The 27,672-nt window shown below is 37.1% G+C and overlaps 2 protein-coding genes and 1 long non-coding RNA gene across 10 annotated transcripts in view; 1 reads left to right on the forward strand and 2 right to left on the reverse strand.

Annotated features, from left to right (window-relative positions):
• The window catches only part of LOC130913542 (tenascin), a 128,123-nt gene extending 120,141 nt beyond the window's left edge, over nucleotides 1-7,982 (forward strand). For 2 of the 5 annotated variants that reach the window (XM_057832220.1, XM_057832219.1), the window contains 12 exons: nucleotides 45-317; nucleotides 1,289-1,411; nucleotides 1,528-1,671; nucleotides 1,914-2,033; nucleotides 2,196-2,339; nucleotides 2,476-2,606; nucleotides 2,743-2,875; nucleotides 3,105-3,256; nucleotides 4,268-4,364; nucleotides 4,562-4,723; nucleotides 4,879-5,042; nucleotides 5,177-7,982. In XM_057832220.1, coding sequence (XP_057688203.1) covers nucleotides 45-317; nucleotides 1,289-1,411; nucleotides 1,528-1,671; nucleotides 1,914-2,033; nucleotides 2,196-2,339; nucleotides 2,476-2,606; nucleotides 2,743-2,875; nucleotides 3,105-3,256; nucleotides 4,268-4,364; nucleotides 4,562-4,723; nucleotides 4,879-5,042; nucleotides 5,177-5,287 — 1,754 coding nt within the window. In that variant the 3' untranslated portion in view covers nucleotides 5,288-7,982. The remainder of the gene's footprint in view (nucleotides 1-44; nucleotides 318-1,288; nucleotides 1,412-1,527; nucleotides 1,672-1,913; nucleotides 2,034-2,195; nucleotides 2,340-2,475; nucleotides 2,607-2,742; nucleotides 2,876-3,104; nucleotides 3,257-4,267; nucleotides 4,365-4,561; nucleotides 4,724-4,878; nucleotides 5,043-5,176) is intronic. The other 3 variants (XM_057832218.1, XM_057832221.1, XM_057832222.1) reach the window with 3 other exon arrangements.
• The window catches only part of LOC130913544 (uncharacterized), a 48,591-nt gene extending 36,852 nt beyond the window's left edge, over nucleotides 1-11,739 (reverse strand). The window contains exons 1-3 of one of the 2 annotated variants that reach the window (XR_009062781.1): nucleotides 11,645-11,739; nucleotides 5,142-5,260; nucleotides 521-1,423 (exon numbers count right to left, since the gene is read on the reverse strand). This is a non-coding gene — a long non-coding RNA (uncharacterized LOC130913544). Of the gene's footprint in view, nucleotides 1-520; nucleotides 1,424-5,141; nucleotides 5,261-11,644 lie in introns of those variants that run through there. The other variant, XR_009062780.1, reaches the window with a different exon arrangement.
• Nucleotides 11,740-15,525: 3,786 nt separating this feature from the next.
• Nucleotides 15,526-27,543, reverse strand: LOC130913901 (TNF receptor-associated factor 2-like). Of its 3 annotated transcripts, XM_057832832.1 has the most exons (10): nucleotides 27,128-27,543; nucleotides 25,973-26,051; nucleotides 25,600-25,698; nucleotides 25,238-25,399; nucleotides 24,478-24,552; nucleotides 24,273-24,347; nucleotides 19,940-20,425; nucleotides 19,161-19,338; nucleotides 18,926-19,074; nucleotides 15,526-15,956 (listed from the first exon to the last, which is right to left on the reverse strand). In XM_057832832.1, the coding sequence occupies exons 1-10, from the start codon at nucleotides 27,313-27,315 to the stop codon at nucleotides 15,738-15,740; spliced, it is 1,710 nt and encodes a 569-aa protein (XP_057688815.1). In that variant the 5' UTR covers nucleotides 27,316-27,543; the 3' UTR covers nucleotides 15,526-15,737. The 3 variants fall into 3 exon arrangements, with proteins under 3 accessions (XP_057688815.1, XP_057688816.1, XP_057688817.1); XM_057832833.1 differs by lacking the exon at nucleotides 24,273-24,347; XM_057832834.1 differs by lacking the exons at nucleotides 24,273-24,347; nucleotides 24,478-24,552.
• Between the last annotated feature and the right edge of the window lie 129 nt (nucleotides 27,544-27,672).

The following is a 27,672-nucleotide window of genomic DNA, read 5'->3' on the forward strand; positions in this document are numbered from 1 at the left end:
TGAGTTTCACAGAAGAGCAAAACTTACTTTCCCTTGTCACTCAGAGACTGAACCACAGGTGCAGGCTCTCCAACTGTCGGACATCACTCCTGAGAGCTTTAAATTGGTCTGGATGGCAGAAGACGATGCTTTCGACACCTTTGTCATAATGGTGAGCCAGGCTGAGAGCCCAGAACAACCACAAGAGCTGGTGTTGGGTGGCGAAGAGAGAAGCACAGAAGTGACAAACCTCAGCGACGATACACAGTACCAAATTGAAATATTTGGACTAATTTTGGGAAGACGCTCCAAATCTATAATCGAGGGGGTGAGAACAGGTACAGCTTGAAAGGGTGGTAGTAAGAAATGAAAATTTGGGATTTTCATTTGTATGTGTTTTGTCAACGTGGTCAATGTTTTTCCTCCTTGTATCGTATGTTCTCACAAGCATGGAATAGTGAAGGTTAAAATCAATGTTTTATTATTTGTTTACTAACCAGGCAGCGAGCAATATGTGTGTTCAAGCCACTCGATGCAACAATATAAACTTTAAAACCTATGTGTTTTCATTAAGAGACCTTTTTTTTTTTTTTAAACGACAAATGTGTTTGTGTTGCCTTGTGTCAGTGGCTTGGTGTCTACCAGTAATCCTGAGTGGTTGAAGTGAACTGCAGCAGTCATTTAAAAATGAAGAATTGAAAATTGGGTCCAAGTTTTCATCCTTAAAATATGAGACATGTCAGTTGGCTACCACTTAGGACCTTTACTGTGCTTTCCTGTGTCTGGTTGTACTACCCAGGATGTCTTTGATTCTTTTTTGAATGGAAGGAGGTGGGGTTACTGTCTCTGTCATAAAACTGGTGACTATGGTGGTGTCCCTTTTGTTCCCTGGGGCTAAGGCTTTACTCCTGGGTTGCGTGGCGGATGTTTTGTCTCTTGATGAAATGGGGACAAGTTAATCTCCTCAGGTCTGTCACGCAAGATACTGTTACTACTGGCCGTTACTGGGAAGTACTCTGTGTCAGCGCTGGCTTCCACTGGTCTCCTTTGTCCGTCTACATTGCCTTACAAACTCGCTCTTTGCCTCCTACTCCGTGCCTTTAGAGAAGGACTGTGTTCAAGCTTTCTGCTTTAACAAATGTGTTCTAATGCTAAAATGCTTGATTTCATGCGTAATTAGTTGCCCATTGACACACTTACTTTCTTTTTTCCGTTCTGTAGTACTCACCAGCATGAGAACCTAAAGACCATACTGACTCAAGACCTTCTGTTTTGTCTTTTTTTGTGTCCAATGTGTCATTTCTGCCAGATCTGGGTCCTCCCAAAGGAATACGCTTCTCTGATGTCACTGACTCATCTGCTACTGTCCACTGGGTAGTTCCAAGAGCCCGGGTGGACAACTACAGGGTCACATATGTGCCGGCTCATGGGGGTCAGTTTTAGCCTGTTCAATCAACATTAAGAACACTTGTAAAAAAAATTTTTTTTTTAAGTAATGAATGAATATGAATGATTAAATGAGTAACACCAAATTGTTTGGACACTCAGGAAATGCCAAGTCTCTGACTGTAGATGGATCAAACTCACAGACTGTACTACCCAACCTGATACCTGGTGTCACCTACGAGGTTACTGTCATTGCACTTAAGGCTCAAAGGGAGAGCGAGCCTGGGTCTGACAGCGTCACTACTGGTAAGATACATTACACTATGAAAATAAAGACACAATGGAGTTTGAGCTTCACAGATCTCAGGTAGGTAAACATACGTACACATTCAAATTAGATGCAAGTTTAAAAAATGATACAATAAAATGGTTGCCATTAAACTGCTCTGCCATTCTAAACAATGTCTGTTGAGTCTTGATTTCACATCCTCCAGACTTTCCCAACCACTACCAATGTGTTGCTATGTTTTTTTTTTTTTGTGTTGCAGCTTTAGATAAACCCCGCGGTCTAACTGCAGTGAATATCACAGACACTGAAGCTCTACTTCTCTGGCAGCCCGCCATCGCTACAGTAGATGGTTATGTTATTACCTACAGTGCAGACTCAGGTAAGAAATCGTTGTGCGAAAGCAAATGCAAACATCTTCTACCAACCATTGCCTCGAAAGCATATTATTGAGTTAGAGCTTTCTCGGTCATATCATTATTTTAAACTCCACACAGCCACATTCATGCCACACAATGTTAATTCTCGCCATTTGTGTCCCCAGTGGCTCCAGTGATGGAGCGCGTGTCAGGAAATGTGGTGGAGTTTGTGATGACCACACTGGTGCCAGCTACTCGATATACTGTAAAGGTCTATGCCATAAGGGATTTGGCCAAAAGCGCAGTCACAACAACAGAATTTGTCACGGGTGGGCTTTTGTTTCTGTATAAGAATCAGGTTGTTGCACTACACATTAATGAGCTCAAATGTTGATAAAATGACAAATTGTAAGACACCAGGCAAGGATGTTCCAATCGCTACGTGCTAAAAACCTTTCTCTTCAGATGTGGATGCCCCTCAGGACCTGGCAGCCAGCAACATCCAGACAGAGTCAGGACTGCTGACTTGGAGGCCACCACGTGCTGATATTACTGGATACATTCTCAGTTTTGAGTCTACTGATGGCATCATCCGGGTAAATAGACACATAGAACATTCTAAAATTTTCAAGATATATCGTATAATGAGATCATACATATTTGTTGTATAATTTCTCACTATAATTGGAGGAAATATACCCACTAAGACAACATATTTTCTCCTAATCTTAGGAGGTTGTTCTCAGCCCCACTGCAGTTTCCTACAATATGATTCAGCTCAGTGCTTCAACAGAATATTCAGTTAGACTGCAGGCCATTGCAGGGCCAAAGAGAAGCAGAGTCATCAGCACTGTCTTCACCACAAGTAAGTAGAACAGCCCATGACCATGGTAATGGAGAAAAAAATATATTTTTTCAATAATGATCTAAAAAAAAATTCAAACACAATTTTAAAATGTCTCAGTAGGATGGTGTTTTGACCTGGAGTACTATTTATATATTTTTTTTACAATTATTTTGATTGGTTGTTCACCAAACTGATATCGTTAGGTAGCCAGACAGAACTTTATAAGAGTGTGTATTCATGTTTTTAGCTGGCGTACTCTACAAATACCCCAGGGACTGCTCCCAGGCATTGCTAAATGGTGACACCACATCTGGTCTGTACACCATATATCTGGGTGGAGATGAGAGCCAGCCCCTTCAGGTTTACTGCGACATGACCACTGATGGAGGCGGATGGATTGTATGTACCTGACATAATATTTGACATACAGTATATTGTAGGAAGACTATCAGTGCACTTGCATTTATTTTAAAAATATATACCGTATTTTTGGACTATAAGTCGCATCTGGGTATAAATCGCACCAGCCATAAAATGCCCAACGAAGACAAAAAAAACACATATAAGTCGCACCGGAGTATAAATTGCATTTTTGGGAGAAATTTACTTGATAAAATCCAACACATAGAACAGATATGTCATCTTGAAAGGCAATTTAAAATAAAAAACAATAGAGAACAACATGCTAAATAAGTATACAGTATGATAATGTTACATGATGCATGAACAAAGAAATGCGAACGTGGCCTGTATGTTAACGTAACATAGCTATTAAGAGTTATTTAGATAAATATAGCATAAAAAACATGCTAACAAGTTTACCAAACCATCACTGTCACTCCAAAACACGAAAATAACATGTGAAATGATATAATAATGTGTTAATAATTTCACCCATAAGTCGCTACAGAGTATAAGTCGCACCCCCAGCCAAACTATGAAAAACACTGCGACTTATGTGTGAAATTACCGTATTTTTCGGACTATAAGTCGCTCCAGAGTATAAGTCGCACTCCAGCCAAACTATGAAAAAAAAAACTGGGACTTTTAGTCCGAAAAATACGGTACTTAAGAATTCACAATATTAATTCCAGGAAGTGAAGGAAATAGTAGTAAGACATTTTATAACTATTTTTATAATGAATATATAACAGTATAAGACTTTGCTTTCTTTATAATGAAATGGTGACAGATTTATCATTACCAATACAAATAATAAGTATCTATTGCCTTAAATCAAAGCGTGTGGCATCCACTCACTTTTTTTAATTATCAATTTTTTTAAATATGAATATTAAATTATTTATTATTGCTATATACCTTTTATGAAACCTTTGTATACATTTGTAGTGGAGTTTGAAATCACCGAAATCATGCTAAATCAATTTTTTCTTTGTTTTTTCATGACAGATCTTCCTCAAACGCCAAAGTGGAAGACTCGAATTTTTCCGAAATTGGAAGAATTACACAGCTGGCTTTGGGGACTTGAATGATGAATTCTGGCTGGGTACATACTAGCTAACGATACAGGAAATTCCTGTTCCTGTATAATAGTTTACTGTTTTAATTCTATACACGCTGAATAACAATTAAGCACATCAATCCCTTAACTACAAACATATCTATTCGTTTAAAGCTGAACCAAAAAAAGATGCTAAATGACATAAGACATTTTTATGTAAACAAATTTGTTTTGCTCCTCAGGTTTGTCCAACCTGCATAAACTCACGGCTGGAGGTCAATATGAGCTACGAGTGGACCTTAGGGACAAAGGAGAAACAGCCTATGCTCATTACGACAAATTCTCCGTCTCTGAACCTAGAACACGCTACAAAGTCCATGTTGGGGGATACAGTGGAACGGCAGGTAACAACAAATAAAAGGACAAGCCTAGCGTGATTTAACATAGCAGTACTAAAAAAAGTTTGAATAGTCCCTACTGACTTAAAATCTACATTGTAGTGTACACTCTGTGTACAATGTCAAACAACCACAGCTAAACTTGTTGTCTGTCTTTTCAGGTGATTCAATGACTTATCACCATGGTCGTCCATTTTCCACCTATGACCATGACAATGATATCGCTGTTACCAACTGTGCGCTTTCATACAAGGGTGCTTTCTGGTATAAAAACTGCCACCGTGTCAACCTCATGGGAAGATATGGTGATAATAGTCACAGCAAGGTACACTTAATTTATAATTTACTTTTTTGGAATAAGAAGAAGTAGGACCACTTAAAGAAATAAAAAATGTGTCCCACTAAAAAGTTCTTAGATTCATACCTATTTTTGAATGGATTGCATTTGTTCATCCTCAGGGTGTCAATTGGTTCCACTGGAAGGGCCACGAGCACTCCATTGAGTTTGCAGAGATGAAAATTAGGCCATCCAACTTCAGAAACCTGGAAGGGCGGAGGAAACGCTCATAAATACATCGCCTGCAGCAACGACAACATTGCTACTATTCTTTATGGACTCCCCAGCAAACATCTCAACCCAGACCTAAACCCCTTCCCGTCATGCAACAACCAAAGCCACTGCCAAGACCCTTGCTGCTTCCATGCAGATCAACACACTCTAAAGTTCTCTTACAGGCTGCTTATATCCCTTGCTGCCTGTGCCTAAATGTATATGCATGTTGCAAACTGGACTTAAGTGAAGCCCGAACAGATTTTGAGTCACTCACCAAAGAGAACAGAATACAAGATCTGATTATCCAAATCTCTTGTGTTTGTGGCATTTGTCATTAGGCATGTGTGCAGCTTGGGAATTACAGTATGTACAGCAATTAACTGACCCATCTCACGAGCCAAGACATGTTAAACTTGTGGATTTCACAGTTGTTAATAAGGTCCACGGTGGGCGAATCATAGAAATGATTACAACTTTTGAAAAGAGATAGCACAAGTCAAATAAAAGACACGCCCTAAGCTCCCCTTCCCCACATCCGTATAAATTGCCATTTGTTGGTCTTTGTGTGACTAAACTTGTCGTCTCTGTGCCACTTTATCCTCCCCTGGTTTCCTCACATCCCTTTACACAAGCTGATCCATGATAGGGTAGGTATGAAAAGAGAAAAAACATATTGGTTGCAATGTGTTCCACTAATTTTGGCAACCCCTGAGTCAATAGCCACTGTATTGTGCATTGAAGGTGACATATTATGCTTTTTTTTGTCTCTGAATTTAAAACCGTTGCTTGATAAAAACGTCCTTGGTCAAAATACACAAATACAAACAAACTTTATACATTTCAAATACTGACGTGCAGCTGTATTTTAGTCCCACATTTAGGCAACATTGCGGAAAAATTCAGAACTGCTTCCTCACAGACACATTTTCACGAACGTATTTGTATACAAAAACATACACTTTCCCATAATATGTCCCCTTTAAAACACTAACACACTCCTTCATATTATGAGTTTGATGAAACCAAGGCAGGACCTTTTATTGATTATATATATTTTTTTCATACTTGGAAAAATACGAATAAATAGATCTAGTTGGAAAAAGGATTTGATGTATTGTGACACAAGAGTTGGATGCTAAAAATGTAAAAAAATAAATAAATAAATAAAAATAAAAATGGTAAGCTCGATTTGTTGTTTAAAACGTTTGGATGAGCCAACCAGAAATCCAGTAAATGTTTTCCAGTCCCTCTGTCTCCTGCCATGGCAGGATACTAAACCACTGACCATCAAAAGAATGCCTGTGTAAATTTGTTTTGTTCTTATTGATTTGTTTGTTTATAACTGGGTGAACAACAGGTGTTTCTCTGTAAACTGTATTACAATAAACATGTTTGTTTTAAAAAAAAAAAAAGTGAATTTAATGATGATTTAGCTCCTTATTAGACTACAGAAAGTTGTTACACATTGTAGAATATGAATAAACCATAGAACCACCATATAAACCATTGATAATTCTAGATCATTAAAGCGCCCCTAAAATCTTCGCGAAACTATTGACAATAGCAGGAGTGATGCTATAATTTAGAATTCATTTCTCGATTTCCTTCTAACACTGGGAAATAGCAGATGGACCTTGATATACAATGCTCTTGCACAGAAACGTTCAGCAGCAATAATGTTCATTTTCAGTTTTGTTTTGTTTTTCTTTGAGTCTATTTCGTCTTTTTTTTTTTTTTTTTTGGTCATGTACTGCGGGGTAAACGAAAGCAACATTGTGTCACAGAACACATACATATAATCACCATTTAGTTAACGCAGCTGGGAACTCCATGGGTGCTTAAGATCACATTGAAATCAGAAGACAGTGCACACTGGATGACACTAATAGTCTTGCTTTTTACTGTGATGCTTTTGGAACAAAACAGAACTGTTATGGAGGCTCGAACTCAACTGGACACTCAAAAATTTTAGAGGCAAAAAGGGGAGCAAACCGAAACTGGAAAAGAGTCAACACCAAACTCTGCAGCTGACATGACCTAACGGTGTTCTGTGCAAAGAGCCTATGAGCTGAATTTTAGCTGACTGCCCTTCTTACGAAGTGAAGTCCCGGAAGTGTTTGAAAAAAGCCTGCAATACTGGACATTGGTCACTGATGCCTATGGCTCTTTTGGTTTCAAATCAGAGCAACTTACAGCCACACTTCATTCTTATCTGCCAGATTTTACCATAAAAATAATTCAGTTTAAAGCCTGGTTTATTTTATAAAGTTACTTCTATAGTAAGTTGTTTAACCAGGCTAAAATGTCTTCACATAGACACGTGACATGATGTAAAGAGACACTGCATGGGGCAGCCAGACAACGGATCTGTTAGGGTACACGGCAGGGGTACACCCCCACTTCTTGGGTTGTTGGGTCTCCCCTCCATTCTATTGGCCTGGTAGCAGGAAGAAAGAAACCAGGATGTTTTTAGCGTATATAAATGTAATTGGGGTGGGGGGCTGTTCTACTCTGGACTTTTGGGTGACGGGGATATTATTTTGGACCACAATCATTAAGTCATAATCTACAGTAATGGTCCGCACCTACCAGTCCATAGACGGTACCGGTCCACAAGAGAAATAAATAATAATTTCTCTTTTAAACTCTGCACACACGAGACAACATCAAGAATCAATCAAATTGCGACACTGTAGTAAATCATCGTATTTCGAGCATGTCATCATATGCCGAGGCAAATGACGAGTCGGATGTCGAAAGGATCGTATGTCAATGCGTTTGTATGTCGAAGTACCACTGTATTGCCATTTTGATCTCGCCCTTTTCCTTGAAGTAATAAAAGTCATGGCTTTCTTGTGCAACAATGAAGAATAAATGCATTTTTGTTTGGGACTTTGTTTAGTTTGACACAGTGTTGCACTTTGACATCCCCACCACCACCACCACCCTACCGTCCTCAAAAAAAGGTTGCGACTTTCTTGTGCAACACTGAAAAATAAATGCATTGGTGCTTGAACTCGGTTTCCTTGGGCTGGGGCAAAGTCTGTCTTTGGCCGTGGTGCCCCCCCATGAGAAAAAAAAAAAAGAATTAATCAGGGGCGGGGGTCATTTGCATCTCGAATCCCTCGCAATCTTTACCCAGCTGGTTTGGGGTAGGAGGTAAATTTGGAAACAAATCAAAACAGTAGCGTACCGCACAAATGCTATTTTTACGCCATCGTAACACGGAAGTGGGTCATTATAAACATGGCCTCGCATACAATCCATCTTATTTCTGCTTATTTTCTCCATTAATCGTTCAAAAAAGAATATGCCGATCAAACATGCTGCTATGGAACTTGTAAAAATGACTCTAGACATACGACATGTGGAAGGTGTTTTCTTCATACGTTTCCCAAAACCAAAAACTCTGAGGTAAAAAATGTGAAGAATGGATCAATTTGCGCGGATGTCCAAAAGACCAGTTTAACACCAGCATGGTGAAGCCATTCACATTTCATATGCAGTAAACATTTTGTTGGGGGCCATGGTCCTACAAAGGACGAAAAGGTAAGCCATTTTGATATTTTTACTTGTTTTTTAGCGCGGCGTTTTGCTGTGCTGCTTCTGTCTGACAATGAATGACCTGGAAAAAAAAGAAAATGGTATCCGACAGTCTGCTACTGTTACTTTTCTGTTGTGAAAAAAACAACTTTATTAAGGGGGAAGTGTAAATAAATTATAGAATTAAGATTTGTTATTAATGAAAATATTAACAGTGTTAGTTGGCTGTCACTGAGTAGCATTTGCGATCGCTACACAAAAATAGCAATGTAAATTGCCCCCAAGAACGGTCAGAGACGTAAGACAACCAGAAGATATAAGTTAAAACAGGAGAATGTCATTGTCAGTGGCGTCTTTTTCACCCCTCGACACTGAAGCCATCTCTTTCACTCAACATTTGTATGTTGTTCCACATCTTTACCAGTGAATTTTGCACCAGGGACATCATTTTCGGACAGAATAGGTAGGTTTAGCTCAGTAAACATCTCTTTCGTACGCTAGTTCCATGCATTTACTATTACAATCGGGAGTTTGACCCGCCTAGCCACAATTGCCAACGTCATGAATATTAATGAGGAAAAGTGACATGTTGCTCGCGGTACGCAATTGGGGAATTTGCCCATGTATCCCAGAGGGCTCTCAAAGATTATTACAATGTTCACCTAAGGGTGGAAATTGTGACATTTCAATCTTTGATCCAAAGACCCTGTTCATTGGTCACAAATGTGCATTATTAAGCTCTGAAGCCTCAAACAATTGTGTGAGGGGACTTCTTCCAAGGGAGACAGTTTCCAAACCTGCTGCAATTTTTTGTTGGAATAACTAATGAGAAAATATTGAATTGAAACAGACTTGGCTTTTGCCTAGAAAATATCTATTGAGAAATGAAGTAAAATAAATCACACTCAAAATACTTCACAGGTGTTATCCTGTAAAAACAACAATGGTAAAATTTAAAATTAATATTGATACATTATGTTCTTTTTGTGCAACTGCAGAGGAAACTATCTCCCATTTGATTTGGGAATGTACATACTCTCACGTATTTTGGGTTGACTTGAATAATTTTATCAACTCGAAAGTTGAGCCCTCATTAAAATTAATTTTAAGACATATTTTGTTTGGCCTATCTAACATTGACAAACTATAAATAGAAAAAAGATATGTTATAAATCTTATTTTGATTTTGACAAAATTTCACATTCACTGTGTAAAATATGGCAGAATTTCACATTCACTGTGTAAAATATGCAAATCATGTTTTTGGAAAAATGTTTTCTTTATATTCGGACGATTTAAGTTCCTCTTTGAACCCAAAGGCTAAAGTATAAGGCCCAAAAGACATTGCAAACTATACAGCTTGTGTTGAAAATAACCCCGACCCTTTAATTATTTTTGTTGTTGTAATCAGGAGTCACGAAACCTTTTCCTGTGAGGGTCACATAACTTTTCCCTTCTCTAATGAGGGGCCGGGGTCAGTTTGTAACAGAACAGGTGTGACGATTGCAGGAGTGCCAAAATGTAAAAATTAGGGCTGTCAAACGATTAAAATTTTTAATCGAGTTAATTACAGCTTAAAAATTAATCATAATTAATCGCAATTCAAACCATCTCTAAAATATGCCATATTTTTCTGTAAATTATTGTTGGAATGGAAAGATAAAACACAAGATGGATATATACATTCAACATACGGTATAAGTACTGTATTTGTTTATTATAACAATAAATCAACAAGATGGCATTAACATTATTAACATTCTGTTAAAGCGATCCATGGATAGAAAGACTTGTAGTTCTTAAAAGATAAATGTTTGTACAAGTTATAGAAATTTTATATTAAAACCCCTCTTAATGTTTTTGTTTTAATAAAATTTGTAAAATTTTCAATCAAAAAATAAACTAGTAGCCCGCCATTGTTGATGTCAATAATTACACAATGCTCATGGGTGCTTAAGCCCATAAAATCAGTCGCACCCAAGCGCCAGCCGAGGGCGACAAAACAAAAAAAAAAAACACATGTAACAAGTTGACATTGCACTGTGCTGTCATTTTAATCTGTTCCAGCCGGGCATGTGCGTTAATCGCATCATTTATTTTAACGTGATTAATTTAAAAAATTAATTACCGCCCGTCAACGCGACAGCCCTAGTAAAAATTTATTGTTTTTCAGAAACCCACAATCAAATAACCCTTTCTGAAGTCTTCACGGAACAAAAGTAAATAAAATAAAAATAATAATATATAATATAATATAATATAATATAACAGCATTAATTAAATAAATAATAAATAAATAATAACCAAATAACCCTCTCTGGGTTCGTCACAGAAAAAAGCCAGGAAATAAATAACACTATTGACCAAAAAAAAAAAAAAAAAAAAATTTTTTTTTTTTTTGTTCAGGGGGCCGAACCAAATGTGGCCGTGGGCCGGAAATTGTTGATTATATGTGAATTGCCTCGCCCTACACGTTTGTATATTTGTATTTGCGAATAAAGTTTGTTTAAAAAAAATAAAAATTAAAAAAGTTGCCCATATTTAATGAGCTTGAGTAAAAAAAATGGCAGTGCCTTATCAGTCCATATGGGAAATTGCACAACTCCCAATCAGAAACGTCAGCCTGAAGAACCCGAGGGCAAGTGGGTTTTGCGACCTGCAAGACCTTCCTTTGCTTGCAAGATGATCTGAATTTAAACAGCATCTTTCACACATATGTGGCCAAATACTTTGGCACAGCAGCATTGAAAATTCCAATCTAGCATTGATATTTGGTTTGACCATCATTTCTCTGTAAAACTACATCACGTGTGGTGTGAGTTTTGACTTACCATGTTCCAATAAGGCGAAATAAAGATTGACCGCTCAAATGACGCCATGACACACCTGCAAATCAATCAAGTGGAGAGGGACTCTCTTGATCAAGTGGGATAACAGCTACTTCCTCCATTTTCTTACCTTATCTTGCCACCTAGTGGAGAAAATACGTAGGCCCTACTGGAATACGTTTTTGTTTTTGTCAAATAAAATTGTAAAATACAAGCCGCAAATAGCGAGATATGCTTTACTCCTGCAAATAAAGTTGGCTATAACGATAGTTAAATATATGGCGGAAAACACAGACAAGACTGAAAAAGCAGTTTCTGCTCTTGCACTCCTCTTTAAAAGAAACTGCTATATTTTAAGCCAAAACAACTGTTGTGTTTGATAGAACAATATGTCTATATGCTGCCGTAGCAGATTCATGGCGCATGAAGCCCCAAAACTATTTTTAAATTGTCCGTTTTACCCTGGAAACCCCTGTTTACAGACGTCACGCAACCGCTTTGGTTTCAACCCAGCCTTAATAAAAAGAAGGTAATTAATTATATTTATTAATTAATTAATCGATGTCTAATATTTCATTTTAAAAAATGACTTTAAAAAATTATTCAGTTGCATATTTTAAACTTTGAAACAAATGACGTCACAATGAAAAAATGGCGTCTGTAAAAAAAGTCACGGATACGTATCTACCTCATAACTATCACTTAATTGTATTTTTTTTTCGTTACTGTCGCATTTTCTCCAATATCTTAGATAGTAAATAATCGATCCAAACAAACAAAAAAAAAAAAAGAAATTAAAACGCTTAAAAGGGTAAATATCTGAAAAACAAAATCTCGACCACTCCTTGATGTCTGCGATTTCTGCATCACGACCCTTGTTATATTGCCATGTTTCACGCATAAAATCCCCCCAAAATCCAGCTGAGGCCATTTACAGCTGTGTTTTGACACTCAGTGATACATCCTACATGGAGTTTTTGGATCGAAACAAGGTAGGTACGCGATATCATGGCGTCTGCAATTCTGCTCTCGCGTGCACTCACCTCCAGATTGGGTTTTGCTGTTTAAAAAACATCAACAACAAAAAAAAAAAAGAAAGAAAAATGCCTTCCTGTTCAATGTTTTTCTTCCCCCAGAAAATTTAGATTTTAAGCTTTGCAATGATGTATCACACATACATATCTGACAATTTTTAAAGTTGGCCAAATTGGGGGTCTCAGAGCAGAACTTTAAGTCACCTGAGTGTTTTCCACCATATACATAAGGTATGTATACAGTTACGATAAGCATTAAATGTTACTATTCAACACGCATGCAAAGAAATTGCAGTGGCTTGTCTTTTTCGATCAGTTGACACTATATGAGGAGTGAAGGTTATATTGTCATACACTGTTACATTTTAGCTCCTTGTGGACAAGTATTTAAAATATCGTCTTTTGGATGTTGAGTTGTTTTTTTTCCTTGTCCGACCTCGACGTTTGCTCGTTTAAATGCCTTTTTAAAAAAAATTAAAGCATTCAAAATTTACATGGAAATAACTCATTTTAATTTGATTACATTCATGTTTCAAGTTTGCAATCAATCATAGAGGGGGGATGCTTGCCACTGATACTTCAGCAAATAAAAGTAAACTGAGAATTGAAAATACAGTACACAAAAAAAGTTCAAAATTGGTTTGTTATAAAAGCACATTCACAATTCAGTGAGTTCATGGAACGTTAAACAAAATATACAGGCACTTTTAATGCAAATAGTAGATCATTAAAGTCATAAAGACAGCAACAATACTCCATAACCTATTTTTTCACTCTGAACTGCTATTTCCCCAGGCCTGTCCCTTTTACAATTCCAGCATTCACGTTTGTGCATGAAGCAGAGGCAATTGTAAATACATTTGAAAATGTAACCATTGAGTTTTTAAAATAAAATAAAAACTTGCAAGGTAATGTTACAGATTTTCCGGTCACATGTAAATATAGACCCTGTATAATCAATTATGACAAGAATCACCGGTTCATGCCACAACACAAATACAACCACAATACATATGAGTAGGATACACGTGGATATGTGTGTTATCATGATTCATTTCGAAGCCCCAACACAAATGGACACATTCACAATTTTCAATGTGTTTGCTACAAATTAAACCATGTCTGATATAGTACTATGTACTTTCATACAGCCATCCATTTTTGATACATTAGCCACATTTGTGTCCCGGGTAAATGGTAATCTAGCCCAGCTGACTTTGGGCAAGAGTTGGGGGGATGCACTTGGACTAGTCAATAGCCAGTTGCAGGAGAAACATTGAAGTAATCATAACAACCAAACGCTGAACGGGATGAGCAATGTAGAGAATGGATGGTTGGATGACTAATTTTTATTAGTCCTGGCCCAAGATAAAAATCACCCAGTTTTTACATTAAGCACAATGGTGAATAAAATGGCAGGACATTTGTCGTATTTTTTAGCTTTTGAGAAACCAATGATGCACCAAGCAGTCTTAATTTAGCCATTACCTAAAATTCCTTTTAAAACAGCATTCTACTCATTGACTGAAATATCGTGAATGAAGGAAGATATGAGACAAACCGAAGTGGGCCTACAATTGTTTTTGGGAGGTATGTGCTCTCGAGCACACTACTTGATTGCAGATATACTGTATATGGACATTTACACAGGTAAATATTTTTAGAGATTATTAATGGCACAGTTAGAATTCAAAGGTTTAATACAATAAACACAGAAGCATACTGTATATCAGTGATGTTAAACCATCTCAGACCTGTTAATGATACTGGTTGATTCAGAAACTATCCAAGCTAACTTGTTTCTGTATTTGTTTAGCCAGGGGGAAAAAAATTGTTTTACAAATATTTTGTTAATGTCTGTTCAAATGTACATACCAACTATTTATGATGGCTCTGACAATCAATTAGAGATCCACACTAAAACATTAGTGTGCATACAACAACAGCATCCCAGGAAGTCTCAAATAATCTTATGTTTACCGGTACATTTGATCATACAATCATCTCAGCTTTTTCTAATGGTTTTGTAGTTAGTATTATTTACTTTATCATAAAGAACTGAATAAACTGAGCTGTTGATAAGAATGGTCTTATATACTTTTGAAAAGATTTACTTTAATTTTTGTACTATAAACAACAACTTATCCCCCACCCACACACCCCCTGCTTTGTACCCTTCGGCTTATAGTCCTCTGCGGATAATTTATGATTTTTACAAGCTAATGCTTTCAGTGTAAATATCCCATAATACAATGTGGACACCTACGGTTTATAGTCCATTGTGTGCTATATATGAACAAATACTTGTCAAATTTGGTGGGTGAGGCTTATAGTGAGGTGTGTCTTGTAGCGTGAAAATTACTGTATTCTTGTGGAATTTGACAATTCATCTTGACTGCTTTTGTTACAAGACAAGAAAAAAAGAAACTCATCCATTCAGATACACGCACAAACACAACTACACAACATTCATGATTTAAGAAATGCATTGAGAATTCACGGAATTCAAATAATGTCTACTGTTGATCACTGCACTCGTGTTCAAAAAGCTAAGTGATATCATCAGACCGCTTCCAAATACTTAAAAAAGCAATTTAATGCAGCTGAAATACAAATACTTTGGGAAACTGAATGAAAATGAACAGCAGAGTATATGTTGTTTGGATTTTGTCTTCCCATTCTAAATTATTATGCACCCCATGCTACAGAATCATGAATATCTGTAGCATAAAACTAAAAAATGTGGTAAAATGGCCTACACACAATCTTATTCTGAATTATTACTAATACTATGACTGTCAGCTGTTACAAGAAGCAGGCACATTGTCACCCCCCCCCCCCCCCCCCACACACACACACACACACAATAAATACCTGTCACCGGTTTGTACTTAAAGACGTAGGTGGTAAATAAATATTTGTGTTCATATTTTTAAAACATTGTCTTTGATGGTAAACTATAAGAAAACTTTCCAACACTTGCATATTACCAATGGCAAAGCCATTTGACAGACCCTAAAGAGAAATGGCAGTTAGTAGTGAAACAAATGGCAAATTTAAGTCTAAAGGCCTGTGAGGTCAACAGTGGCCTTGATGAAAATAGTATCATCACGAATGTAAGAGTTTTTAGTGTCTAGCTTGGAGAGCGGACAGAAGAGTGGGCAGCCACTGGCAATGTTCATATCACTGACGGGCCTCTGGAAGGACGAGGATGAGATGTCGGGCCGGAAAGCATCGATTATGTGCTCCCTGTTGTTCTGGTCGAGCAGCATTAGGGTGACCTGGGCACAGATGTGGCAATTTTCCTTAAAAGAGGTGTTTCAATATTACGTACATGCTTGGGATGTCCCCGATCCGATCATGTGATCGGAAATCGGGCCGATCTCGCTATTTTTCAGAGGATCGGAATCAGGTGAAAAGGATCGGGTTGTTAATTTTTATAAATTATATCATTTTTAAGGGCTAACAAGTAACAAAATATTCCAATACATTTTATACTCCGCAACAGTCCCGGAGAAAGCAGAAGAGGAGGTACTGTAAAGAGTACAGTGCTGTAATATGTTTGAAACTTTTGTTCTTATTTATTTAAAAAAAAAAAAAAAAAAAAAAAAACCTCAGTATCGGATTCGGATTCTGTATCGGCAGATTCTCAAAATCAGGGGACTTGGACTCGGGTGCAAAAATATGCCATCGAAACATCCCTAGTATGTAGAAAGTCCGTTATTGTACAGGATTACCTCACTTAAACGTTTTTTTTGAACACCGGGGGCTACTACACACCTATATTAGGCCTGAACGATATTGGGAAAAACTATTGCTGCGATTTTTTTTGTGTTTGCGATATATTGCGATATTATATTGCGATATTAAAAAAAATGTATTTATATTTTTTTCAAGATATTTTCACAAGATGACTTAAATAGCTGTTTGGAAAGACTTTAGATCACCACAGTGTACAGTCATCCCTTGTTTTTCGCGGTTAATGGGGGCCAGAACCCGCCGCGATAAGTGAAAAACCGCGAAGTAGCCCACCCCCCCATTTTAAATTTTTTGTGTGTGTGTGTTTTTTGTGCCCCATGTATTTATTCAGATTTAGCATTGGAGAGATACATACAGGTTGACCCAAAAAAAAGTTTACACTCAGTTGACTGCTTGTTTAAAAGCTATTGAAACATATCTAAATAGGTTGTCATGCTTAAATGATTCATTAAGGTCACTCAATGCAGCTGGTAATCTCTCGTCTCTACAATTCCTGTGCTTCTGCTGAAAATGAAGAAAACTTTAGCTGTGCCTGAATTGCTGCGTGCCGGTCTGACACCTACTGAGATTGCAGCAAATCTGAGAATATCCAGATGTGCAGTCTACAAAGTTAAAAAGAAGCTGAAAGATATTGGAACAGCCTCACGAAAACCTGGGTCTGGAAGTGCCGATCTGCGCGGACCAAAAAGTTAATTGACAAGGTGATATGTGGCCACCCCAGAGTCCAGATCTCAATCCCCTGGATTATAGCATATGGGCAACTGTGGAGGACAGTGCCTGTAAGAAGCCACAAACTTCTGTGGCAGCCTTGGAGAGGTCCATTGTTAGATCTTGGGAAAAGATGACAGCATCCTACATAAAGAAGCGTTCTGCAGGCGCCTGGAGGCTGTTGTGACACTTAAGGGAGGACACATTGAAAAATAGAGTGTACTGTACATGTTCTTTACAATAATGTATAATTTGTTATTCAATTCTAATTCTAAGCTGAATAAACATGGCATTTAAATTGTATTATGGCAGTGTAAACTTTTTTTTGGGTCACCGTGTATAAGACATGTTTTTTTCTCCAACCCCCCCCCCCCCAAAGTGATTTAAAAAATGTATATAAATAAATGGTTTTTAAGCACTTCAAATTTCATAATTATGATCAGTTTTAAACATAACTGTCCAACCAAATCATTTTTGAACAAGAATAAAGTACTGTAGCAGATAAATGCTTGCCTTTATTAAATGCTTCTGTTTATCTACATTAGCTGTGACCGTTGAAGTGACATATAGAAAATTCAAACTCCTCATGATCACTTCTGGCATTTAAATGTCTCCAACGTCCCCGCAGTACACACATTCATTCCAGCGCGGCTTCCTCTCAACTGTTTAACAAGTTAAACGATTATTGACAGATGCCCGTGTGAAGTCTGCTTCTTTGGCCAGATCAAAGCCATTGTTGTGCCGCAGAGACTGAGAGGATCAAAAGGCTGGGAGAGGGAGGGTAGGAGGCTGTGCGCAGACCAGAAAGTGAGGCGTATGTGGATAAAAAAAAAAGAAAAACTATCGCACGCGCTTGCGATGGGACTATTGCGCACACGCACATCGCGATGGCGATGTTTAAACGATATATCGTTCAGGCTTAACCTATATACAAAAATTGGTTGAGATAGCTGTACTTTGGGGGATAAAGTATTTTTAAGTGAAACTTTTTGTAAAGTTTAAAACTAGACAACTACAACATTCAGATGATGATACACAGAGTGGAGAGGACTTATTTCAACATGATGTTATGGATTGCAATAAAAATGATTTGGGTGGCATCTCAACACAAATATTTTAAATAAATTGTACACTCCAAAAAGGATTGGATGAATAGTCAATGAGGTACAACCATAAGCTGGTTAGACGCTTTTGTCAACAGGGACCATGCTTTTACACTAGAGGTGCAACAATTAATCTACATCTGATCGATTAGCAAATAAATCGAATTAAATTAATAAACAACTATTTTGATTATTAAAAGATTAGGACCTTCTTCACCTTAAACCTGTCTAAAATCTAAAATCAAATTACAACATACACATGTGCTATCATGCTAACAGGTCTTTCGGATGTACGTTATGTGTGCAATTGACTTTCCTGCCTCTTATAGCACCCCAGTCCCAACCTTTTTGAGATTTGTTGACACCATGGAATTCAAAACAACATATTTTCCCTTAAAATTATACATTTTCTTAGTTTACACTTTAGATCTGTTATCCATGTTATTTTTAGGATAAAATATTGAAATTTGGGACATCATCATTTCATTCACAATTTGGATAGCGTCCCAACTTTTTTGGAATCCGCATTATATAAAATAGCTTTCCCAAAAATTGGAAGTATTTAGTAAAACTGTAACTGGTGTAGCCAGACAAGTGTGTATAGTCTAGACTTTTGTAAGTGAAACTGAATTATGAATTTGTCATGAAGCTTCAGTTTTCATCCTGTCAACGAGTGTTACCTTCTGATTAAAAGGCCATTTAAGGAGTGCGTCGCTATGTCCTCTCATCACCACAAAGAAGAGAGATAAATGAGTGCCCCGTCCTGTCCCATCTCCATTTAGGTAGATACGCAAGCACATCTTGTAGCCATATTTACTTGTGTAAAAGGCTAGGAAACAAGAGGATTTGTGTTAATGCATTGCAAAAAAAAATCATCTCTGCATTATAATCCAAGTTATGCCATTGGATAATTACCAGGGGAGAACATAGCATGTGCTCTGCCAGCAACAGCGTCCTGTCTCTTCTTCGTAAAATCAGAGATCTTCCACACAAAAGTTCCATCATATGTGGCTGCTGACATCTCCCTTATCTTTCCCTCCATCTCTACGATGGACAGTTCCCGCAGACTTACAGTTCTCTCCAACTGACGAACCTTAAACAAACAAAAAGAAAAATAGAAACTGCTGTTCAAACTATAATAGTACTCATATTATTCAGTAAGTGATATATTGCTATCTTATCTTTTGCTTTTAGAAAAAAAAAATATAGCACCATACAGTATGTAACTACTGTATGTTCTGGCTTTGCCCATCCCTAACTTCACATTGGTCTGATATTTTTGTTGCTTTATCAAAGGTCACACAAGTAGATATTGCTCCAAATGATTTAACTGCTGTGTTTGGTGTGCTTCTGCTTTACCTTCCTGGGATTTTCAACCTTGCTGGCCAGCTCCACTTTTTTTTTCTTAACTATGAGACGCATCCACCCAAAAGGAAAAATATCTATTTGTTCACATATAAGCCATATTGGACTATAAACTGCAGGCATCCCTGTTGTACTTTAGGATACCAACACCAAAAGACATGCTTAGTTAATCAGCATGTGAAAATCAATATGTAAGGCACACTGGACTAAAAGCCACAGCAGGGTTCAAAGTGGGGGGTATATATATATACTGTAGCTGTTTAAGAGTCTGTAAATTATGGCAAATATTCTGATTAATAAAAGGACTTTTCCAATGTTACATTAATCACCTTGTTATTGAGGATCTCAATTTTATCCTGGTCCAGTCTATGTTGTCGGTTGTAGGCTTCCATAGTAGTGCATGAGCGCTCCATCTCTCGGTTGAGGACACAAACGATGTTCTCGAATGTATTCACTTTCAGCTCCAGCTCTTGGCACCGTCGGCTCAACTCTACCACCTTGGTCTTTTCACTTTGGAGTTGCAGCTCCAGGGCAGCACCCACAGCACTCGGCAGTGGCGTGAATGAGGTGGTTAGGGTTGGCGCGCATGCACCCTGCCCGGAAGCTGTGGTGCCACCTCCACCAAATTGGCTCATCTTGAGTTCTAAGTCTCTGAGGGACTGGTGGAGTTCATGCAACTTGTGACCAGCTATCTCTAGGCTCTGAGGCTGCAGGCTCTCCAGGCTCACCTTGATACCCATGATGAAATGCAAAAGTAGGTTGAGGTGTTCGTATGAACATTGGCGTTCGTGGTCATAGATCTTCTCCTTCTCCACCTGGATGATGAAGAAAATCAAAAATGTATGAAAAACAGAGTGGTCCCTCCTTTTCATAGAAAACACACAGGGTAACAAATTTTTTTTAAACCGCAAACACCAGGGGTCACCGATCATTTTTAAACTGCAATCTACTTTTTGGTTAATGATTAATGGTTATCTATATAAGATGTAAAAATTATATTAATGTTTTTTCACGTTCATTATCAACTATGAGTTAACCAAGTCAGAAAGAACTAAATATGTAACAATTTTCCTTGCTCCAGGTTAACTTTTTATAATAGGAGCAGCGTAGCCCCTAACCTAAAATTTTCGGGGCGCTAAAGTAAAGAACAAGTTTTACACATTTCTAATCACGTTCACGCAGCTACTGATTGATACGCACTTGTACATTACTGCTGCATCGCCAACAACTGGTCTTAAGTTGGGAGCAGAAATTTGTCAGAAACAAAAATTATTCAAAAATAACAATCAGCTAATATACTGGTTACACATGCACGAGTATATGAAAAACTTACTGGCACTGTGTCAACTTTTAAGGGAAAAATGCCCTTATTTAAGGGCTATCTGGAGCCCCCACTTTATTCCTCAGCGACTTCACATTTTATAAGAATTACATCTACAAAATTCATGGGAAATCAAAGTGTACCATCACTGGTGACATAATTTTAGAACAGTCACAACGCTTGGGGTTTCTCTGGTACCGTTGGGCACCATGATGGTGACCCCTAGAACACACAAAAATAATATTCCCTGGTACCATTGGGCACCATGATTGTGATCCCTAGAATACACAAACATAATATGACGAAGTACAAAATGTAGGCCAAAAAAAAAAAAAAAAACAAGCACACAGCAAATAAATAATGGAACTGTTAAGCATACAACATACATGCAATACCAATAATTCACCATATTCATCCTGTTATGTTCAATTACATTGACAATTAGCTTCTCTGAAAAAAAATGTGTGTTTATACATATATATGGCGGAAAACACTCAGATGACCTCCAATTTGGCCAAATTTCAAAATTGTCCTATTTGCATGTGTGATACATCATTGGAAATCTTAAAATCTCAATTTTTGGGGGGGAAACAATTTTTTGAACAGTGTGCATTTAATAAAAAAAAAATTTTAAATTAAAAAGCAAAACCCTAACTGGAGGTGAAAGCATGCGAGAGCATAATTAAAGACGCCATGATTTTGAGATATTATCGCGCACTTACCTCTTTTCGATCCAAAAACTCCATGTAGCATGTATCACTGAGTGTCAAGACACAGCAGTGAATGGCCACAGCTGGATTTTTGGGAGGATTTTACGGGTGAAACATGGTAATATAACAAGGGTCGCGATGCAGAAATCGCAGACATCAAGAAGTGGTCGAGATTTTTTTGTTCATATATTGACCCTTTTAAACATTTTTTTTTCTTCAATTTTTCTTTGCTTGGATCGATTATTTATCATCTAAAATATCGGGGAAAACGCATCAGTAACGAAAAAAATACAATCAAGCGATGAGGCACATATCCGTGACTTTTTTTTACAGACGCTAATTTTTTCATTGTGACGTAATTTGTTTAAAAGTTTAAAATATGCGAGTGAATAATTTTTTTAAGTTGTTTTTTTTTTTTTTTTTTTTTAACTACATATTAGACATTAGAGCTGGGAATCTTTGGGCACCTAACGATTACGATTACGATTCAGAGGCTCCGATTCGATTATAAAACGATTATTGATGCACCCCCCTCCTTTTTTTTTTTTTTTTTTTTTTTTTTTTAAAATGTTTTGTACATTAGTTCCAAAATTTTTCAAAAATACTTTCAGGCTAAACCAAACTACTATTTCAGTATCAAGTTAACATATAGCAGTAAACAAAATACAAAAATAACAGTAAATAAAAAACTCCAGTCCCCACTCTGTATCAGCAGCTTTAAACTACATTCAATTTACGTTTACTAACGCCCGCATCTAGCTTTTTGTAGGTGAGCTGCTAACGCTACCGAATGAATATTGCATCTAGTCCTATATAAATGATATCTACCATAACATTATGCTACTTTGTAGCAGTTTTTCAGCAGCAGTCAGGTATGTTGTTGTGCTTTTTTATCTCGTGGCATGAGTTGAGCTAGAGCTGTGAGTTGAGCATTGGCATTACCCGAGGGGCCGGGTAATGAGAAGCATGATATTTAGCACTCTCGCTCCGTTCCTCATTGACCGCGCGGCGCGCTGAGTGTGTTGTACTTCCGCTTTACTTGGCATATTTCAATAATCGGAATTTGGATGTTTGTGAATCGTTCTCGAATCTTCCACGGCCGAATCGCGAATAATCTAAGAATCGGAAATTTTGCACACCTCTATTAGACATCAATTAATGATTCTAAGCTAAAAATGACAGACATTTTGAAAAATAAATACGATTACTTACTTTCTTTTTATGACAACCAAGGTAAAACGGACAAATTAAAAATAGTTTGCGGACTTAATGCGCCATGAATCTGCTATAGCAGCATATACACATATTGTTCTATCAAACACAATAGTTCTTTTGGCTTAAAATACAGCAGTTTATTTTAAAGAGGGGTGCAAGAGCAGAAACTGCGACCCTTGTTATATTACCATGTTTCACCAATTAAATCCCAGAAAAATCTGACTGTGACCATTCACAGCTGTGTCTTGACACTCGGTGATACATGCTACATGGAGTTTTTGGATCGAAACAAGGTAAGTACGGGATAATATCTCGTTAAAATCATGGTGTTTTTAATTCTCTAATGCTCTTACCTCCGTTTTTTTTTTTTGTTGTTTTTTTTTGTTTTAACGCCCTACTGTTCAAAAATTTTCGTACTCCAGAAAATTGAGATTTGAAGCTTTCCAATGATCTATCACACGTGCATATCGGATAATTTAGAAATTTTGCCAGATTGGGGCTCTTAGAGTGGAACTTCAAGTCACCTGAGTGTTTTCCGCCATACATATATATATATATATATATATATATACATTAACATTATTAACATTCTGTTAAAGCGATCCATGGATAGAAAGACTTGTAGTTCTTAAAAGATAAATGTTAGTACAAGTTATAGAAATTTTATACTCAAACCCCTCTTAATGTTTTCGCTTTAATGAAATGTGTAAAATTTTCAATCAAAAAATAAACTAGTAGCCCGCCATTGTTGATGTCAATAATTACACAATGCGCATGAGTGCTTAAGCCCATAAAATCAGTCGCACCCAAGCGCCAGCAGAGGGCGACAAAACTAAAAAAAAAACACAAGTAACAAGTTGGCATTGCACTGTGCTGTCATTTTAATCTGAGCGGGGCATGTGCGTTAATTGCGTCACATATTTTAACGTGATTAATTTTAAAAATTAATTACCGCCCGTTAACGCGATAATTTTGACAGCCCTATGCTGGGCCCTACATTCAACGGGTGCACGGCACTAAACCTCCCGCGCAGCTGTGACTTCACGGTGTTACATGCAAAGAGCCCATTGGAGTCTTAACATTTACTGTGCTGTGTCAAAAACTTCCCATCTCAATAGTCTATCTTGTACTTTGAAGTAAAGTCACTGTTTTTAGTGTCATTAGTCTAAAATCTCCCACATTACTCTTTGAAGAATAACAAATTTAAAAAGATGTGCTATATACGGGCAGCAATCTGTAATAACTGTTGAATAATAATAATCAAGGACGTATGTAAGAGATTTTATTATGGTCTTGCCACTAGTGTGTTAAAATGATGTATAAGTAATATTACATGTTTAAGTTCAAAAATGATTCAGCAGTTATTACGTGAGCTAGTGTCACACACAGCAAATTATGATGAAAATGTCTACTTACAGACGTATCGCAGCCAACAACATGAAATCTGCATGGTGCTTTAAATTTACTGCAGAACTTAATATGGTCCACATACTGCAAAACAAACAAATTAAAGAAGCTAATGATCTACAGTTTATTTAGTGGCGTTAGAACCCCAGCTAAATGGAAGCAAATGAGAAGAGAATTTCGAATCAAAGTAACTTAAGGACCATATAAGGGATACCTTTTCTCTGGGTATCTTTTTCTTTGCACAACCTTCACAGATCATTGGGTACTTCGGGCATATTTCATCGTGAGCCTAAAAAAACAAATTACACAAAAGAAATAAAAGATTTTTTAAAATAAATAAATTAATTAATAAATAAATATTTTAATAAGATAATTCAATCAGTAACCTGACAAAGTTTTCTAATTACACTTCAAGTAACAAAATGTATTTATTAATTTAATACTAAAACAAATGGAAAAAAAAATAGATTGGAAGTAGAAATGTTGAGCGACCGAAAGGAAGACGAAGAGTTTCCATGTGTTTGCAGGATCAGGTCCTAGGTGAAAACTAATTTTGGCAATATTAACTGTTCTATTTAACAATAAATGGGTTTTGATCAATCACTTGTCTTCATTTTGTCATCTCAGTTGACGCGACAATATTATTGGCTAGTCTGTTTGCTTTTTGCAGGAGGGCATTTGGTGAATTTGCTGATGGCTGACATGAGGATTTCCAATCAATTGTTGGTAAACTAGATTTATCTTTTCAGATGGGAATTCATGGTTAAAATATGTCATTCTTGGTTGCTCGTGTTCAAGCTATGATAATAGGTAAAGTGGATGCCAGGACTAATCAACTCAACCCCAAATAAAGACAAACCAGCTCACACTCACATCATCACATACTGGGAGATTGCTCAAAAAAATATCAGAAAATTTCTTTATATAATAAAAAACACTCAACAAGCCATAATGTAGATGGCAGAATGTCTCACCTTGATGTTCTTTAAAAGGAACGGTTCTTTGCAGTATTTACAGTTGAGTGTCCTCTCTGGACATTCTCGCTCATCATGGCGTTCTTGTTCGTTGGCTCTCATCAACTCTTTGCAGGAAGGGCACAAGATGATGGCAAAGTCACAGTTGCCCTCATGGCTAAGCTGCAGTGAGTCAGCAAAAGAAATGTTGAAGTCAATCAACAAGAATGAAACAAACTGCAGTGTTCCACATGCACATTTATGTGGCGGGCCTCCACATATAATTTTTCAAAATCACAGTTTAGGAAAAACTAAGCTTAAACCTGATGCCATTTCTTATCATTAATATTCAACTTAGTCACACTTCTTTCATTGGTACGCACCTCAAAGTCTTTGACAGTCCCAGTCCATGTGCATCCTTCATTGGGGCAAACAGCTGCCAAGGCTTCCACTTCTCTACGAGCTGCATTGTCTGGAAAAGCCTGGAAAGAAGAGCAATGAATCCTTTCCTTTAGCACGTGTATGTTTTGGAGTACATTGTGGAGAATTTTAATTAGCTTGCACGTAGTTTCCTGAAAACTAAAAATTCATGATTTACTGTAAACTGGCAACCGCAAGAGGTCGTTTTTGGTTTTTAGGGCATGTCAAACTATAAATCAACAGCGAAAAAGCATTACTCAATTTTTCTTCATATGATAAGTTAATTCAATATCTCTTGTACACAACACTCTCATTTGAAGGTAAAAATGTACTTACACCTCCTTGTTTGAGAATCGAAGTGGGTTCCTCAAATAAGTCTTCTTTGATGCAAGCATCGCATTTCTCAGGTCCAGAACTAAATGAAAACACATCATTATTGCACAAATAATTGTTTTGTGTGTGTGTTTTTTTTTTTTGTGGAAATGGCCTGAACGGCATCTAATGGCATTGGCAGATTTTGCATCTTCAAAATAATCTGAGGTGTGTTTTTTTTTTTTTTGTGGAAATGGCCTGAACGGCATCTAATGGCATTGGCAGATTTTGCATCTTCAAAATAATCTGAGCTAAAGGAGGCATATACTGTAGATGTTAAATAAAAGCGTTCCGGTATTGGACCCTTAAGGAACTCAATGTGCTTTTGATTTGTTCATGGTTTCTGATGGACTTAAAGAAACCATTAAAAAATTGTGTAATAAGGTTATCACAAATTATCAAAATGATTATATGGGTACATAAGGTTTGTAAATTCGCTTTGATTGCTTGTTTGTTTCAAGAACTCCAACGATAGCTCAAATATATACAGTAAGTCTAATTTGAGTTATAGTGATTTATAGTGTTTCTTTATTACATGCTGGCTGATAAAAAAACAAACATTTTTTTTATTTTCTTGATACGAAATATATTTTACTTAACTGATACAGTTGGAATCCAAACAACAAAAATTCTGTGTTACAGTACAAGTTGCTGAGCCAATATGTTCTTCAGATGAATACAAGAACGTTAGAACATTTATATGGATCATGACAAAAGTAATCGAAAGAAGTTGCTGCGTTTCAACGATGATCAATTCAATGAATATACAAGTAAATGCAAGAGTTAAAATAATAATACCGCTTTGGTGTAAGATATATAATCATTCATAGCAAACAGATTTATAAGCAATTTATAGTCAACGCGGGTATAAATTGAAAATCCAAGCATTCACCTAAATTACTGAATGTTCGTTGATCTTCTTTGATAATGTCATATGATTAGCAAAATGTCCGTATATTAAATGTGTGTGTGTTCGCACTGTTAATGTTGCAATTAACCACGTAGTTCGTAAACTGTGACATTGTACACAGAAACGTTATGATTATGTTTTTAGAAAGCTTCATGGTTGTCTTTAAATGAATAGAGCTAGCTCGTTAGCAACCAGAACATAGTACCCACCTCACTATTTTGTTGAAACAGAACGAACAAAAGCGGTGACCACATTGCGCCTGTAAGGGCCTCCGGAGGATTTTCAGACAAGAATTACACAAATGCTTGTCTTCAAGGCTGTTGGCCAAAATTTTCTTTGGGAAGCCTGGTTTATTTCCTTCCAGGGAAGATGGTGGAGACGGCTCCTGTGCAGCCATTATATTCCCCTTGAACAATATCGGGGTACTCGCTCAGTGGGGTATGTTCAAGAAAGCAAAGTAACAAACACAGCGAAAAGTGGGTTTAGCGTTAAACCAGTAAAATATCATTGCTACTTGAGTGCGGACGGAAATACATATCTCCATACGCAAAAGCGTGCAATATACCGCCTTGTCATGTGGTAAAAGTACCAGGCAGGCAGCCAGTCCAGTACTGATGCTGTGTTGACGATTGATGCATTATTTTTTGTACCTCTAGGGGGAGCAGGCAAACACAAAAGGAGCAGTCGGGTTTTTTTTTTTTTTTTTTTTTTTTTTTTTTTTTTAGAGAGCCAGAACAAGACACATCAAAAAGCA

This window comes from Corythoichthys intestinalis, chromosome 3, assembly GCF_030265065.1.
Source record: "Corythoichthys intestinalis isolate RoL2023-P3 chromosome 3, ASM3026506v1, whole genome shotgun sequence".
Lineage (NCBI taxonomy): Eukaryota > Metazoa > Chordata > Actinopteri > Syngnathiformes > Syngnathidae > Corythoichthys > Corythoichthys intestinalis.